At 37.2% G+C, this 17,645-nt stretch overlaps 3 protein-coding genes across 3 annotated transcripts; all 3 read left to right on the forward strand.

The window, feature by feature from the left end:
- Positions 1 to 1,768: 1,768 nt before the first annotated feature.
- On the forward strand, positions 1,769 to 3,624 carry LOC113671492 (uncharacterized). The gene is made up of 2 exons (XM_027187704.2): positions 1,769 to 2,135; positions 3,093 to 3,624. Exons 1-2 carry the CDS (start codon positions 1,887 to 1,889, stop codon positions 3,297 to 3,299), a joined length of 456 nt encoding a protein of 151 aa, XP_027043505.2. The 5' UTR covers positions 1,769 to 1,886; the 3' UTR covers positions 3,300 to 3,624.
- A 1,209-nt stretch (positions 3,625 to 4,833) lies between these two features.
- Positions 4,834 to 8,574, forward strand: LOC113671491 (uncharacterized). Its single transcript, XM_027187703.2, has 3 exons — positions 4,834 to 5,149; positions 5,283 to 5,957; positions 7,331 to 8,574. The coding sequence occupies exons 1-3, from the start codon at positions 5,143 to 5,145 to the stop codon at positions 7,498 to 7,500; spliced, it is 852 nt and encodes a 283-aa protein (XP_027043504.2). The 5' UTR covers positions 4,834 to 5,142; the 3' UTR covers positions 7,501 to 8,574.
- An 80-nt stretch (positions 8,575 to 8,654) lies between these two features.
- LOC113671487 (heat shock cognate 71 kDa protein) lies at positions 8,655 to 16,398 on the forward strand. The gene is made up of 7 exons (XM_027187700.2): positions 8,655 to 8,953; positions 9,028 to 9,101; positions 9,277 to 9,351; positions 9,775 to 9,904; positions 10,451 to 11,289; positions 12,936 to 13,283; positions 15,611 to 16,398. The coding sequence occupies exons 1-7, from the start codon at positions 8,749 to 8,751 to the stop codon at positions 15,884 to 15,886; spliced, it is 1,947 nt and encodes a 648-aa protein (XP_027043501.2). The 5' UTR covers positions 8,655 to 8,748; the 3' UTR covers positions 15,887 to 16,398.
- The last annotated feature ends 1,247 nt before the right edge of the window (positions 16,399 to 17,645 follow it).

Raw genomic sequence — 17,645 nt, forward strand, 5'->3', positions numbered from 1 at the left:
AAGAGTTCAAGAACTTGTAAAAACATCCACCTAAAGAAATTTCTAGCTAAACATATTGTAAATTATAAGTAACTAAAGAAGACATGCTATTAATGAGACCAGGTATCTACCAGTTTATGTTTAAAAAAATATATAGTAATTTGTAATTTAAGTAGTCAAATTAACATTTCATTCCTACAGTTATTAGCTGCCTGAGTTGTAATTTAATGGCAATATTCGTTTGATACTTTGTGGAAAATCTGGTTGACACGAGGAAGGGAAAAAACACGTTAGTTTTTCACGCGAGTCTGATATCACCAATCAGCTGGTAACTGCTGCATTTTCATTTATAACAGTTTAAATGACACCGTAGCGTTAACCAAATATTCGATTTACTCGACAGAATGGGCTTAATTTTTTGTTTGCTTCTTCTAGGTTCAAAAATCACATATAATTGACTGCCTGTAAAATTTTGAGAAAATGCATTAGTCAAATTTCAGTCAAATTTGAAACAAAATAATTGAAAAGATAGACAACAGTCCTGATCCAAATCGAAGTGATAACATCCCCGGTCAAACGGACGTGGTTGTCCAGTAGTTCATTAGATATCGTGTCGGTATTTCCACAACTTTTCATGAATATCGAAAGAATCGATACTTGCCAGCTGGTACACAGACACAAGCATGATCTACAAAAAAAAGGAAGTAAACTTTCATGTCTTCCATCTGTCAAAGTAACATACTCAACCTTACCACTCTTTTGTCCCTTTTTCCCATTTCGTTTCTACAACAAGGAAGCAAGACCACCAGTGTTTTTGTAGACGAAATTTTTGGTTGGAATCCGTTTCACTCTACACAACAAGATCAGCCCTCTAAATAGAAACCGCTGGAAGTGTCGCTAGAAGTATCACTAGAAACTCTTGCTTCCAGTCTTTCTCAATTCTTGTTTGGCCGATCTCGAATAAAAATCATACATTCTTTATCTTGAGTGTTTGACTGATCATCGAATGTTTTTCAAACCGTACCTTCTCAGTTCTAACACTAGCCTGTCGTCAAAAGTTTTCTACTGTTTTAACCAAACATGCTAACGGAAGCGAAAAAAAGTAGATAAAAGGTGAAGTACAACCAAACCTAGAGCGTGTTTCCTTAAAAAAAGTCACTGAGATAAATACTGGTTCAGATGTTTGCTTTTACATGTCTGAACTGTGTACATAAGTATTAAAATTTTATATTCAGCTTCATTCTGCGACTGGACATTCTGAATGAGTACCAAGTCCGGTTAACGAATCTTTTTATAAAAAAAAATTGTTCTGTTTGATGTAGAAAGAAAGAAAGTTGTCCACCTGGTTGCTGTGTGAACTAACCCTAAGAACCAAAATTTTCTAGACTAACACTAAAGCTATTTAATTCGACCCCCGAGGATTTGACCCAGTGCGGAGAGGTGGCCATGTTTACATGTATTTTTCATTGAGATGTCCATACGTTGTATCGAAAATTCAGCGATTTGTGAAATCTGTGAAAATGGTTAATGAGTTAGTGTCAGTAAGAATTAAACCCTTCATCCTTTTATGAACTTGCACTTCGCTTTCTGTAACATTTCTAATGTTTTTTCTTTTTTTAACTTAATCTTCCTTTGTTTTGATCTTGGTTTTGTTTTAGAAAAAACAATGGTTCGTTCCCTCGCCTTAAACCTCTTAAGTTGTCTATCAGTTGTTACACGCGTTACGAAGTCATTAAAAATTGAAAGTTATTAAGCATGAAACGTCCAATCAAAACAATGTCGAAGTCAATCCGAGGCTAAATCTTTGTTTGTGCCATGACATCGCCCACTGACAATAACTTTTCTGTGACTGAAATTTAATTCATTCAGTCCTAGAAGGCAGAAGGTCTTGAAAATCAAACTGAAAAATGCTATCTGAAAATGACGGTGATTGCCAAGAAAGGATAAGCCGACGCGTCGAATTTAAGACAAGCTACAGTGTTGAAAGTTTAACATCAGGAAGTAGCGACGGAGAATCCTATTCACCGCGTTTGCCTCATGTAAGGAGAAGGGACAGTCTGTTACAAAGAACAAAATCCTTCAGTCAGATCATCCACGAAATGGGCTCAAACACAAAGAAGTTAGAAGAAGAAATGTATGGACTTCTACGCGATATGGTAAGCTTCTGCTTCAATAAAAACCTCTTTTGTTGCCATATTCGACCTTCTTGTACCAAAACATAGCGTTATGTCTTTGATAATCGCTGCGCTTAGAGGCGAATCTCGCGTTAGATTGTTACCAGAAAGGATTTTTCTTCTCCACTTCTATTTTCGGAATGATTTTGACTAGTAGTTAGTTATGACATGAAGCTTCTCGAATGTGATGCGGCGGTATCACACAAAGGATGCTTTGCGTAACACTGGTGATAAGAAGCGTTTTGTCCGACAAAAGCCCTCGTGTTTAATTATTACAGCAGCCATTGTGCAAACATCGACAACACTAATCAATTCCATTTCCCATAACATATTAGAGTCGTATGCAGATTTACAAAAAAATTCATGTAGATATATTCAATTTAATTTACTTTAATTTTTTTGGATCAGTCCAGAATCAAAGAAATTGCGAGGAATCTCAATGTTTAGATTAGTGTTCTTGTCAGAATTAAGGTTTAATTTCCACCTGCTTATCACTTACATCCCCTGGGAATCTTCTGTTTAAGTCTTCAGCTCGCGAACACTAAGATATGATTTATTGTGTTCAACTTGTATCATCCTTTTTAATGAAAGAATATAAGTATGATTGGTAAATGACGGCGAGATTTTACTGCTTAATAACTTTTAACATTTAAGTTATTATGATAAGTTGTTAGTTCTATTTATTTTTTAAGTTGATTGGTTTCGTCTCCCATTTGCAAACGTTTTTCAACTCTCGACAATTTTCTCTTTGCTCAGTGCAGTGTATAGTAAAACAAAAGAGCTTAATGTTCTCAAGAATAAATGTTTTGGGCCCAACTCAGACTCCTTTTTGGCCCGAGCCGCTATGTATCAACCACATCTTGTAATTGATTCCTGTTTAGTACTAATAAAAGGTAGCATACTAGGTGTTCTAAATCTTTCACTTGGTTTGTGTCACAGGATACCCTTCGTAATCAGAACCTCAGTACTGGCCGGCGGCTTCAACGTCTACAGAGAGTGTCGGGAGCGATGAAAGAACAACTACAGGCCTTCTGTCCTGTGCGGTCAGCAGCGAGTCATCGACATCTTAATCACACGAACATTATGACCATGAATGAAAAGAGAAATTGTTACTCAATAGAAAATCTGCCCACAGAATCAACTTGAGTCCGAAATAAGGGAAATTGGCTATTGTAAACATCAATTTTATGGATCAGCTGGCTTTGTTTATTCAACAATTAAAAGAATCAGTAACACAGGATTCCAATAAAAACAGATGTAGACAGTCATCTAGTCAGTAGACTGTTTTCGTGTCCATCTTTGAGGTAAATTCAATCCGAGAAAGGAGTCATAGTTTTATTAAGTTTTGATAAAAGTAAATGAGGGGACTTTCCGTGGTTTTCTATGTGTAGTTATTGAATCCAGTCAAGAAGTTATCTACTTGTAATTGTTTAACTGGAGTATTTACTGATTAAAGTGAAGTGTGACTATAGCCTGGCGAGAGATTGTAAGATCATTCTCTGCGACACCACTGTCTTGGTTAGTGTTGGTAGCAACATTCACATTCAAAGGGCCTGGTGGCTTCTGGGACAATTGTCGCCCTCTGGGGTGACCGCATGTTGTGTGGGACACCCCACTGAGCGAGAGTTTGAAGAGTGTCCTACTTGCTGTGCGTGATAGAGAGTGTTATGTTCTCCAGATCATGGCTAACCACACGCTAAGAGTAAAAAAGCGTGACTAGCAGCACTTGAGATGTGACGTAAGCACTTGAATGGGTTACGCGCATCAAAAGCTCATTTCCCGTTTTCTAAAATATTCTTATAACTCACTAACAAGAACATTTGAGGCTACTTCAGAAAGAGGAAGCATACATCACGCTGTCTAGATCTTCAACCCCCTATCTATAATACAAACGAGCCAAAAAGCTAATCAGCACATCGTCGGAGCCTTTGAATTATAGGATACTAAGTAAAATCTCGTTGATATTGTTGGACAATACAAGCCGCCTTGTTCACCCACTTTTAAAAAATTCGGACATTAAGCCTTACCAATATCATTACTGACGTTTCGAACCCCTCCTATCGCTCTGACGAAGGGCTCGAAACGTCAGCTTTTAAACTCTTTACGGCAGCCAATTTACGTTATCAACTCAGTTGATAATACTAAATTACCCTGTTATACTCTCTCACCGACGCAGCACCACAGTTTCTTTAGAAACTTACCCCCCAGTATCATTACCGACTGTCAGCTCCAGTAAAATCTTAAGAGAATTTTTCATTCAATGAATGTCATAGCTTTTCATTAGTTCATCGAAAGAAAAAATAGATTCAAACCTCCTTTTTCTAAAAACAATATAGCATTTTGCACTCTAGAAAGTTGTTGACCTTTGTTTGCTGAACACAAATGAATTTCCTGTCAGATCTGTGTTTTTTTCTTCACCCAAGCAGAAAAGCTTACATTAGCTTCTCAAGAGATGTCTCTTGAAGAAAAAAACAGAGAAAGTTTTATCGGCCTGATTATTATATTTATTTTGACTTGAGAAAGTGATTCTCCCGCATAATATTCCTAAATTAATTGTTAAAAGAACTATCGAAACTGTTGAAATTGAAATTGATTACAAATCAAACATTTCAATCAAACGCACTTGATATAGTTCAGCAAGAGAGAATCAAGTTTGATTCTTCAGCGTTTACATTATTTTGTACACGCTCGCATTCAAAACAAGCGTGGTTTGTTTTTTTTTTATGAGTAACGTACACCTTTTTCCTTCCTCTCAAGAGTTTTAGGGTGCGTCAAACCTTATAATTAGCATGTGAAACTGCTGGACAATAACTATATTAGCTGAAGCAGTCTTTCATGTTCACAGGCGTGTTATTAAGGCTTCCCTCGGGGACAATTTAAGTGTTATTAATCATACGGTCTCGTGACACATAACTAGTAGATATATCGCCACAAGCCAGGCCGTAGATCACTTTTACATGGCCACAGATTCCTTGCGGATAATTTGGCGATGAAGGGTGAGACTTGTTTGACAAGTTCCTTTAAACAGATATGTTTTGAATATTTCTGACTTGGTCAACAGATAGCAGGGAAACTTCATTTTCCTATGGCTGAGAATTTCAGCACTAACCTCATATTTGTCTTTTACAGAGTACAATTTTGTTGAGTCAGATGATGACTCAGGTTTCAAAGATGATTCAAGCGTCGCATTCTCAGTGGAAAGCGGCCAGTCAGAGCGAGTTGCCACTTACAAAACTAAATCTTGGAACTGCTTCGCCACAAAAAAACAGGAAGCTAAAGTAAAACAAGAACAGGAAGAAAATGGCACCGGGTATGACAACCCACGAAAACAAAACTTCTTTAAAAGAGCAACCAGGAAGATCTTTGGCAAGACCAGGCGGATGTTTAATAAGAAACATGAAGATAACAAAATCAATACCACAGTGAAAACGGAAAAGAAACTGAAAGAAAATTATACGGAACAGGTGGCCATTATAATACCGTCAGACAGCTGTGCGAGTGTGAATGAGGAGCCAGCACCTTACCCTCAAAATGTTAACTTCATTCGAGCAGAGAAGATGCGATGCTCGATTCGAGAATCCCGCGGCTTGAACCCGCGGGAAGCTTTGCGGCTTCGCGAGAGACAAACTATGCTTCGAGTTCTGTTTGATTTTCAAGCATGTGATGACGATGATATTTCCGTGATGAGAGGAGAACTTGTTCAAGTACTCAACAAAGATGATAAGGATTGGTGGTGGGTTGAAAATGAACATCGACAGAGAGGATTTGTGCCGCGAAACTTTCTTTGGCCCTGTGGCTGTTACGGTAAGACAACATCTTTTATATAGAACTAACATAACTTAACTAAGTTTCTCCTTTTGAAGAAACAGTACATAGATGGCTACTTTTTTCAAGTAATTTTCTTGTATGAGTTGGCATATTTACAAAAACATCGGTATAATAAAGTCAATATATATCAGCGATGCTTAAAAGTAAAAAATCATCCAAAAATGGGCCAAAACGAGGTTGTCAAAATTGCTAACAGATTATTGGACACCTTTTTGTTTTCGTTCATTCAGTAGAAGGATAATCCAGGTCGAGAATTTATTTTTCTGAGGGAAAAAAAGAACAGAATTGACTCTGTTGATCTTTGGTTTTGTCATCAGCAAGAGAAATCTTTATTGCTAAAGCTTTATTACCTGCGACACACATTACCCGGGAGATGTGCTTGAGATAGCACACCAATGAATAAATGAATACGTTGAGTCCGATATCACTTCGGAATTGTTTGAAACTCGCTCAGTCGCTTAAACAAAGAAGAATAGAGATGAGTGGTCGGAAATGGAAATTAAAATTTATTCAGGTTCATGGCACCTGACATGCACTCTGTCGATATTTTTGAAATGTCATGCTTACCGTGGGAAACTGAAATGGAATTAAAATGCCACTGTGTTACAACCGAGTATCAAAACATTGACATTTCTTAACGACTTTTATTTTTACCTCATTAGTATCTTATTCCCGCGTTCAATTCCATCATAAGAATGCTTTTATAGTATTTGCCCATTATGATACATATTTATATTGAGAGATCAGTGAGAGTATTATCACATCGTAAAATACAGGCACGAACATTGCATTGGGCGCACTCCTCTGTGGTCGGGTGGGACATCAATACTTCGTAGAAAATATTCTTAAAGCTAACTTCATTGATTCAAGATTTGAAAGTAGATTTTATGGTATGTAAGATCATTATAAGGACAAATTGAGGGAAAGTTATCGCTCTCCTAATATAGAAAAAGTGATATTGCTTCTTAGATCATTTTCAGGATTGATGACGACTCTTCGCTTATCTCACAATGTTCTTGTATTGTCAACGGCTATTAACGTTAAAACGCTAAGCATCATTCACAAATGTAAAATTCGAGACACAAAGACTAAATGTAATGTCGGTTTTTTGAGGGAAGGGGTGGGTTTGCTTTTTGGTGAGGTATTGGTAACTAATATGAAGATGAAAACTGGCGCAAAGTGTTATCGTGCGCCAGTGGGCACGAGGAGGGTTAAAACTTGTCATAGCTAACTCTCTATCTTTAGGTGCCTATGTTAATTTAATTGCCTTTTAGCTAATTAACGTTTAATTTGTGATATAAATGGTTGAACAGCTACAGAGTTTTCAAATGCCTTTTTTTCTGCTGTAGTGTGTCAACAGTTTATTTTGGACAGAGTGACGAATGTGGGCCCAGTCCTCAGCGACCAGAACATTGAACAACAACGGTTCCAGGCAACTGATCAATTCATCAGGGAGGAATCGTTTGGCGAAAGAACACGGCTCATTGGAAACAAAAAATACACGAGTACATGGTGCTGAAGACCTGGTCATGTAAACCTGGAAAATCTGCGCAAGAGATTTAAAACAACACCTGATTGAAAGTGTTGGGCTGAAAAACGCTAATGACACTGCTTTTTTCGCTTTGTTGCTGTTCTGCCGAAAACACACTCGAATAATTTTGAATTTTATTCATGTAATCTGTTTTATGGAAAGTGGATGAATGAGTGAGATAAAGTTAAAAGTGGGCAGCTGGCATAAGAAGCCGTTAGTTTTTCATCTGGTCAAATGTTGTTTGTAAAAAATTTCAGTGCTTTGAGAGGTTACTTAAACAGATGCAATGTTGAGACATTATTTCGAGAAAAGTGTGATAGAAATCAATGCAATTTTGTTTAAATGTTAATCTCTATAAAGAGGGGATTTCCCACTATATTTCTGATATTTGTCATGTGGCCGGTCCTAGGGTAGGTTGAAATACGAAATTTGTCAAGTTTTGTATTTTTGAGAAGCGTATGTAACTGAAAGCGCCTTTCCACCAGTCTGAGTCAGGTTTTAGAATAACGTGAATGTACCGTTCGTCGATATTCTCATATCCTATAAGCAGGCCCTCGTTTTTTCTTCGACTTGTCTCAAATCTGCCCGCGCGCGGAGAAACTCGTGTAATGCAGTGAGTAGTTACCTTAACCTACGCCGTTTGAAAGCGTAACTTTTGAGGGCTATTGCAATAGATATTTAAAAATTGGAAAGTTTTTCCTCCTCCAAATGTATAAGAAATGACGGCCTAACGATTTAAGATTTGGGATGAAATAAATGGCTTATAAATAGCTTCTCATTCGGAGCACCCATGATACCTATGAAGGACCGAGATTTTGTATATTTTTAAGTATTATTATACTGTACGTAAATTGCTAGATTAGTTTGTAACTTTTATTTGTCAAAGAACCTTATTTTATTGTCTTGTACTGAATTAAAATACAATAGGGTGATTTTACAATTTATTTTGTTTATTATTTCACATTTTATTAGTTAATTGTAGGTCCGCATCAGCCTCATGGCTGCCACTTTTGTAACCTGCATCACTAAATAAAATGACTGATTGATTGATTAATGAAGAAAGGATGCTAGAGTCTCTTTCTTGGTATTTCGTGACTGTCTATCATGTAGCATAAATCGCAAATTCTGGGCGTGTTCAGTGATCACGTGACATTCGCGGTTATTGTAATCGCTTTGCCTGCAGATTTCTAGTTGCGTTGTATTGATTCGACTCAAAACCTTTTTTTCTCGGTTGACATGTCGAAAGGACCAGCAGTTGGAATCGATCTTGGTACCACGTATTCTTGTGTTGGAGTTTTTCAACATGGGAAAGTGGAAATTATCGCAAATGATCAGGGAAATAGAACAACACCAAGCTATGTAGCGTTTACTGAAACGGAACGCCTGATTGGAGATGCTGCAAAAAATCAAGTCGCAATGAATCCCTCAAACACGATTTTTGGTGAGAATTCAAAACATATACATTCTTTATAATCGAAGAGCGATGGCTGAATGTGTGCCCATGTTCCTTTGCAGATGCTAAGCGATTGATAGGTCGACGATTTGACGATCCTTCGGCGCAGGCAGATATGAAACATTGGCCCTTCAAGGTGAAAAGATGTTGGCTTTTTCGGAATTTGTTGAGTCTTGATTGAAGTCTCAGATTTTAATGGAACATCTTATTAAAAACTGATATGATTATTGTACAAAGTGATACCATTCTTTCTTAACTGTCAGTCAAAAGAAACGTTACCTTTATCTAAGTAACTTACTTTCGTTTTCTAGATCATTAATGACTCTGGGAGACCTAAAATACAAGTGGAATATAAAGGAGAAACTAAAACATTCTACGCTGAGGAGGTATTTAAGAGATTAATTAGTTTCATCGAGGAAAATATTATTTTCTGGAATACGAACTCATTATATCAATAGCCCCAGCCATGCCTGCTAGTCATACCTCCCAAATTTTACTTCACAACCAGTAACCGTCGATGAATTATTGATCTGCAATGACTCAGCCATGATTGCAACAATTCACTAAGATTTTGTAACTAACATCTGTAACAAATTACTTAAAATCAGATATTAGATAGATGGGTCAAGCTTCTAAAACCATGATAGGTTTTCTCTGCAACATCAGAAGTTATGTAATATTTTTAGGGCCAAGTAATCCTACTCCTTGTTTTGGACGGTTACCTCCAAGCTTTTTATCAAGATTTATTGGGTATTCTTTAACTACCAACAGAACCCTCCTTTTATCATTTGTCAATTTCTTGTTTACAGATTTCCTCTATGGTGTTGACAAAAATGAAGGAAACAGCTCAGGCATATCTTGGAAAAACTATCACAGATGCTGTGGTGACTGTGCCAGCGTATTTCAATGATTCTCAGCGCCAGGCTACAAAAGACGCAGGTTGGTTTAAGTGATACAAATAATGGGAGATTTTACAAACTATAGTAATGATTTAACCTTTTAACTCTGAGTAGTGATTGACATGTAACTTCTCTCTATGATATCCATACATTATCAAGCAAACAGGTAATTAGAATACTCTAAATTATCAGGTAGAATTTGGTATTTTGATTTAATACAAAATTCCCATTTATTAATTTATAAATGTGTAATGAAGTGTGTTGTAGCTAGAGGGGAGAATAACCAATCAGATCTTGGTAATTAAACCTGAATAACAGGCCCAAACAAAAAACTTAACTGAGGTGGCTTTTGTTGGTTATTTTCAGGTAGAGTGTGAAGTAATAAAGTATATAAAGTTTTATGATATGATGAGCACACTTGTGTTTAATGTGTTATCTGAACCTTGTTCTACTTTGCTCATCCTGTGCAAGTAAACGTGAAATTTTAATACGGAAAAATTCCAAAGTTGATTTGGAAAATTACGATGAATGTAATTTACAATGAACTCATGATGAACCTAATTTGTGCTTTAATGTTCTTTCTAAGGTGTGATTGCTGGCTTAAATGTCTTGCGTATTATCAATGAGCCAACTGCTGCTGCCATTGCATATGGTCTGGACAAGAAAGTTGGTTCTGAACGCAATGTCCTTATCTTTGATCTTGGTGGTGGTACATTTGATGTCTCCATTTTGAGCATTGAAGATGGTATATTTGAAGTCAAATCTACGGCTGGAAACACTCACCTTGGGGGTGAAGACTTCGACAACAATGTTGTTGATTTTTTTGTGGATAATTTCAGAAGAAAGTACAAGAAAGATCTTTCAACCAATAAACGCGCTCTGCGTCGCTTGAGGACAGCCTGTGAACGTGCCAAGAGGACCCTCTCCTCCAGCACCCAAAGTAGTATCGAGATTGATTCCTTGTATGAGGGAATTGATTTTTATACCTCACTTACTCGTGCCAAGTTTGAAGAATTGAACAGAGATTTATTTGACAAAACCAAAGACCCTGTTGAGAAAGCTTTAGGTGATGCTGGATTGGCCAAGAACCAGGTTCATGAGGTTGTGTTGGTTGGAGGATCAACTCGCATCCCAAAGATTCAAGAGAAGCTGCAGGATTTTTTTGATGGCAAAGAACTCAACAAAAGCATCAATCCAGATGAAGCTGTAGCCTATGGTGCTGCAGTTCAAGCTGCAATTCTGAGTGGTGACAAGAGTAGTGAAGTTCAGGATTTGTTGCTTCTGGATGTAGCACCATTGTCACTTGGAATTGAGACTGCAGGAGGAGTTATGACAGTTCTTATCAAGCGCAACACAACCATACCCACCAAGAAGACAGAATCCTTCACTACCTATTCAGACAATCAAACCAGTGTCCTAATCCAGGTAAGCAGTGGTGTCAGGGAAGAAAAATCAAAGAAAAGTGTAACTGTTCTCTTAGAATTCAGCTGTTGCCCTTAACCCATTAAATCAAGAAGAGCTCCCCAAAAAACCTGTTGGCAGACAGTTGGTCGTCTGTCGGCCGACAGACAGCTGACAGGTTTTGCCCGAAATATAGGCTACCTGTCAGCCGACAGTGGGCCGACAGTCGGCCGACTGTTGGTAATGTGTCAGTAACCTGTCGGTAGCTTGTCGGTAAAACGTTAACACAAACCTTAATGTTTTCTCTCGGTTTTCGCTTGATACAACATCCATCATGTGTAATACATTGACAAGAATAGCCTTTCATAGATTTGGTGGCTCCTAAAGGAGCCGTTTTGTGAGTGGTGAAATATACAAGATACTTCACTCGTAGAATCGTGATTTTAGCGGCGTACACCTAAATCAATTATCGCATCACGCATCCAAGTCTAATTATCGAATTGTTGTGTATAGTAATTTATTACGTAACATAACGAGTAGAAAGATTCACAGTTGTATCATTTATTAAATTTGAAATTGGAAATAGCAATTCATCCCAAACCTGCAAGATAGAGGACGATGTTAGCAACACAAATGCACAAGGTAAACATCATTGATACATACATAACATACCATAAGAGGCAGCGTTGCATTGTTGGGCGATTTGAATGAAAGTGTTTGTATTGATACGTAGCTTATGGTTATCAGAGTTTTTGGCCGAGTTTTCAATTAAATTATCTTCCAATGCGATTCTTAGATTGTCTGGTGTGTTGTAAATTACGCAAGTGATATATCCTATACGCATCTGATAACAACATTTTGGAAGAAACGTTTCTTTACATACTTTCAACTTTGCTGTCGATTGGTAAGTAGGTGAAGTCTGTCGAGTCATACATCACCATTACGGATTGTTATGTCATGTTAACTGTTCGTTTTTAAAACAATTTTTCTTTTTTCTTAACCTGTCGGTAACCTGTTGGTTAGCTGTTGGTAGACTGTCGGTAACCTGTCAGCCGACAGTTGGCCGACAGTCGGCCGACAGGTTTTTTGGGGAGCTCTTCTTCACAATTATCCTAACATTAGTATCTATATTCTCCAAACTCTTCTCTAGACATTTCATTTTGTACCTGACAAGAAGAATTTGTTTAACAGTCAAAGCTTCTTAGGTTGGAAATCACTTTATTCTCATGATGTTAATAAATGATTCAGTAATATTACTGTAAGGGGAAACTAGATGCTCGCTGCTCTAAGGGCTTGAAGGTTAAAGAAATCACCTCATATTCTGAGATGACATTGAGGCTTTATATTTGTACCTCCTTTTAGAGTGAGACAGTTCTTCTTTTAACTAATCAAAAGAAATACAAACCAGAAACAAATCAATAAAAGAGCTCATAGAGCAGTTGTAGTAAGTCTTAGTTCCTTGTTTCAAATTCAGCCCAGAAATAAATATCAAAAGAGCATAAAGAGTATTTGTAATAAGTTTAAGTTCCCTGTTTCAAGTTCAAGGAATTACTCAGTGTCTTTGCTAAGGGAATGCCACTGATCATGCCATTAGTAAAGTAGTCCCTCATATTAACAGTATACCATAGGAAAGAACCTAATAGGGGCTGGTTTCCTTTCTGTTGTTAAAGGTCTTTGAAGGAGAGAGAGGAGTGACATCAGGCAACAATCTGCTTGGAAAATTTGAGCTGTCTGGCATTCCACCAGCCCCACGAGGAGTTCCACAGATTGAAGTGACTTATGACATTGATGCAAATGGAATCTTGAATGTTTCAGCTGTTGACAAGAGCACTGGTCGTGAGAATAAGATCACCATCACCAACGACAAAGGCAGATTGTCCAAGGATGATATTGATCGCATGGTGCGTGAAGCTGAGAAGTACAAAGCTGAAGATGATTTGCAACGTGACAAAGTCCAGGCCAAGAACTCACTGGAGAGTTATGCATACCATATGAAGAGCACAGTGGAAGATGAAAAGGTGTGAACTTACTATGATTTTCAGTTGAGTCAGGGGTGAGATGGAAATTTGGCAACATGTATCGACATTAAAATTGTGTTGTTGCCAAAGGCAATTGGTTCCATTTCCATCAGGTTCAATATGTCATTTGACTTCTTTTGGGGTTTTCACGTGTGATGGTTGATGGCACACAGCTCTTGAGATTCATTTACCACTGCAAGTAAGGAGGGTTGTCCATGAAAATTCAGTTATTTAATAGTCAAAAGACTTATCACCAATTTTTTTCTGGGCTTCACTCAACTGAAAATTTACCTGAGTAAAATTAATGTAGTATGCATCAACACTTAAGTGTGTACTGATATACTACTTGATCTCAAACACATCATTGGTCTTGTGTCATTTAAAAAATATAGGCATCTGCAGCATGCAAGAATTGTTTTTTTAGCTTGATATGTCAAGATAGAACAATTAGTCTTAATGTTTTCATAACTTTCAAAAGAACAAAAATCTTGCATTACTTTACTTTAAGAGAAAAAACACAATTTATCTAAACTTGCACAGGTATTTTGTGGTCTCGTGTCTCTTTTATCCAAATACTTCTGAGAAAAAATAAAAAGTATCAGTGCCTTGCTTAGTGTAGTCTCCTTTGCAGCAGTTGTTTGGTCTTGTCACACAATACCCTCTATTCCTCATTTAGGAAAGAGCCATTGTGTGACAAGACCAAATAACAGTTGTTAAAGAGACTGTGCTTACAGTCCTTCCTCTAACAGAAAGAAAACCAATATTATTCATCAACAGTTAGTCACCACAAAAATATAATTCCACATAATTTTACTGAGAAAAGCTGACTGAAACTGTTGTATCTCCAACAGACCCTAACCAAAGATATATTGCAATCTTGTATAAGGGAAAATGCACTGAGCAGGAGGAAAAGATAATATTTCAAAGAGGGCTCCTTGAATGGTTGCTGACTTTTTGGATTTTGCCCTGTGTGTGTGAAATAAGTGACAAAATTCAGGTTGTTTACAAGGAATTGACAAACAATTGGGTCATTTTTAACTCGTGAATTGCGCGCATGCGCAAGAGCGAGTTATAGATACGATGTGGGGAATAGCATTCGCTCGCTCGATTGGTCGATTCCTGTAAACTTTTTTTAGATTTTAGTCTTTTGAGTGCATTTGATAGTTTTTGGCGAGCAATAAACAGACGAAATGGCGACCTTTGTTGCTAAGAATAGTGGTGGGATGAAAAAGAAGCCAATGATAATCTTAAAAGAGTTTTTTTTTCCTTTTAGTTTCAACAAGCGGCGCCAGCGACTGGCAAGCATTCAAGGATTCACACTGAAATAACAGAACAACCTTCGTTTTTCATAAAATTGTAATTTACAATCCTTGAACTTGAAAACAATCCGAAGATTCATTGAAAATATCACTTACTGCGAAGCGCTCGGAGTTTACAGATGTTCAAAAGCTTTTTCTGTTATAGCGTGAGATTGAGGACAAAATTGATCATTACGTTTCGTCGCGTGTGTTTTTCCTGTGTGAAGCAACGAAAGATGCCGGCGACTGACGAAATAACAAGTTAACACGAAAATCAAATAACACCTAAACAAACAATTTTAGCTACCGATTTTCAGTGAATTTTTAAAGAACAATTTTCTTTTAAGTTTCAAGACAATTTGAAGATTCAACATACATACAACGTACTAAAATGCGAAAGTTACACACCATAAAATTGATAAATAGGCCTGAAATGAAATTCTATCTTGTTATTGATTATACGTTGCCTAGCACGTGACTTAAATCTACCCAGGCGGAGATCTAAAATGACGGTGGCAGGCTTGGCTTAGTTATATCACTCAAAACTCGTTCCCGTTTGTCTCATTTGATAAAGAGGGAATCGTTAATGTTTTCATTAAGACAGTATTGCCTTGATTTTCTAATATTTACAACGAAAGCCAGTAAATTTCACTTTTCACCCACATTTACTTCCAACCTTTTCTTTTGAACCAGAAACAAAAATGATAGACGTTTAAAACACATGACATCATCCACCTTGTCAAATGTAATAGCATGATCGTTTCAATTGTAATGCCTTCTTATCCCAACGTTACTTTGTTTCTTTGCTACATTAGCGAACACTAAACTACTGCTCGTACTCTAGATATGACAATCAACCACAAAATTCCCTAAACCAGATAACATTAAACATAATCTAAAAAATCATGTGTCAATTCACGAGTTTGCTCACAGAGCACTTTGATTCTTTATTGTTGAAAATATCAGTTGAAGTCTGAGATTTTTCCTTTTAAAGATATTAATGTTTTTTATTTATAATTATTTCTTCAGGTGCGAGATAAGATCTCTGAAGATGACAGGAAAACAATTGTCGACAAGTGCAATGAAACTATTAGCTGGCTTGAAAGCAACCCTGATGCAAGTAAAGATGAATATGATAAGCGACAAAAAGAATTAGAGAGCATTTGTAATCCAGTGATTACAAAGTTATACCAGGGTTCTGGAGGTGCCCCTCCTCCAGGGGCAGGAGGCTTTCCTCAGGGGGGTGGGGCTCCTACCTCTGACTCAGCTAGTTCTGGAGGACCAACCATTGAAGAAGTTGACTGAGGAAAATGTTGCCTGAGGAAGGAGATTTGTTCACTGAACTTTTTGAGATTAAATTGAGTTATTCAGTGTTTCCTGTATGCTTTAAGGTAAAGAGAGCTCAGATTGTTTGAAGTTTAATGTGGTGAAGCTCCAAGAGTAATGCATGAAAAACAGCAGAAAAAGCATTCCTTGAAAACTAGATCAATCCTGTCTCATTTGTACACAAGTTTTAGAAACACCTTGTTTTGATCTCTGGTGGCTTAGTTAGGTATTGTAGCTTCTCTATTTGTTAAGGACCATGACTGAAAACTTTTTGGCCTCAGAGTTAAAGAGCCATTCACTCTAAGTTAGGACTGGAACATTGGGATCCTCTGCTTAGCAGGAGCAATTTTGATATGGATTTCTGAAAGTTGATTTCATAAGTTTGTAGTGTGTATTTTTTTAAACTGAATAAGAGGGCAAGAGTTTGTCAGGTGTGTGAAACACCTTAAGTATTCTGACAAATATTAAAACAAGATATGCAGCAAAGAAAAGAGGGGCTCAATCATAACATGCCTTACTTTGTGTTCATGTTTGTTTGTTGTGTGAGGGAGAAGGGGGTGGTGGTGGGGATAGAGAGTTTACTTTGGGAGGGTCACAATCAACTAGCTTTGGTAATCGTTGTCTTCCATTTGATTTATTTTTGCATTCAATTTTAACAAAGATGAACCCTTAGTCACCAAAGAATGTATTCCATACCATAAATTGTACTTTTAAGGGTTTTTTTTCTCTCAAGGGATTTACACTGTTGATTAGGTTGTACGTGATCCCCACATACGTGCTATTCCAGCAGTCCAGTTGTTCCCTTGTTCCAACCTTTCCTGGATATTCAATTATTTCTCCCAAACTCCGTCTTAGCAAAGTAGTATTTAGTTTACCTAAAACTGAGACAACACCTAGTCACGTTTTGGAGCTGGAAGTCGACTTCTTTTTGTGCTGATGCACCTCTTGTATAGCTCATAATTTGGTAGAGAACATAGGTGGCAATGATTCCCGAAAATTATGCGTGCCTCTTTATTGGTAAGTTTTACTTTGTTCGACCTAGCCTAGTGACCGTCATTTAAACTTGTGCTGTTACTCGATTGTTGTACGAAACTAGTATGTGACTGATAAACTAGTGACTATCGAAGACTTCCTTCATTCTGTAAAGTCGTCGAATCCCGACTTGGATTACTGTTTAACAATCTTTACGATCATCCATGAACCAAACAGTCGAATTGTTTTAAATCTGAACTACGACGTAGTTTTTTTTTTTAGTTTTTTTTTTCTCGAGACGTGAGCTTGGGCCGCCTGTGATCTGAAAACCCTTATGCATGAAGTACGCTCCAAAGTTGCTGTTGGGAATGGGCTTGATAATTTTTGAATTACAGAGTAGTCACTGTTGTAAGATTTTCGTAAGTTTGAGCTTATTTGTCTGAAAGCTTGGCCAATTTTGTTTTAACTTAAAAAAGAGTGAATGTTTTAGTAGGTACACCGAACAACATACGCGCACGACAACGCAAATTTCGAAATCTCATTCAACACGATGAACAATCTTTCCGATGCGCTTTTGTCAAAATTGACAAATTTGACATAACAAGAATCACCTCTGCAAATTTTTCGTTTGTTATGTTCCCTTAAAATGAAAATTACAAATTTAATGACACGAGGAATTAATACTAGCAGCTTGGGTAAGTACCCTTATATTTTTGGGCTTTCAAATTTTACTCCAGCAGTTTGTCGTTCCAGCAGTTCAGTTGTT

The sequence above is a fragment of the Pocillopora damicornis genome, chromosome 14 (assembly GCF_964200805.1).
Source record: "Pocillopora damicornis chromosome 14, jaPocDami1.2, whole genome shotgun sequence".
Lineage (NCBI taxonomy): Eukaryota > Metazoa > Cnidaria > Anthozoa > Scleractinia > Pocilloporidae > Pocillopora > Pocillopora damicornis.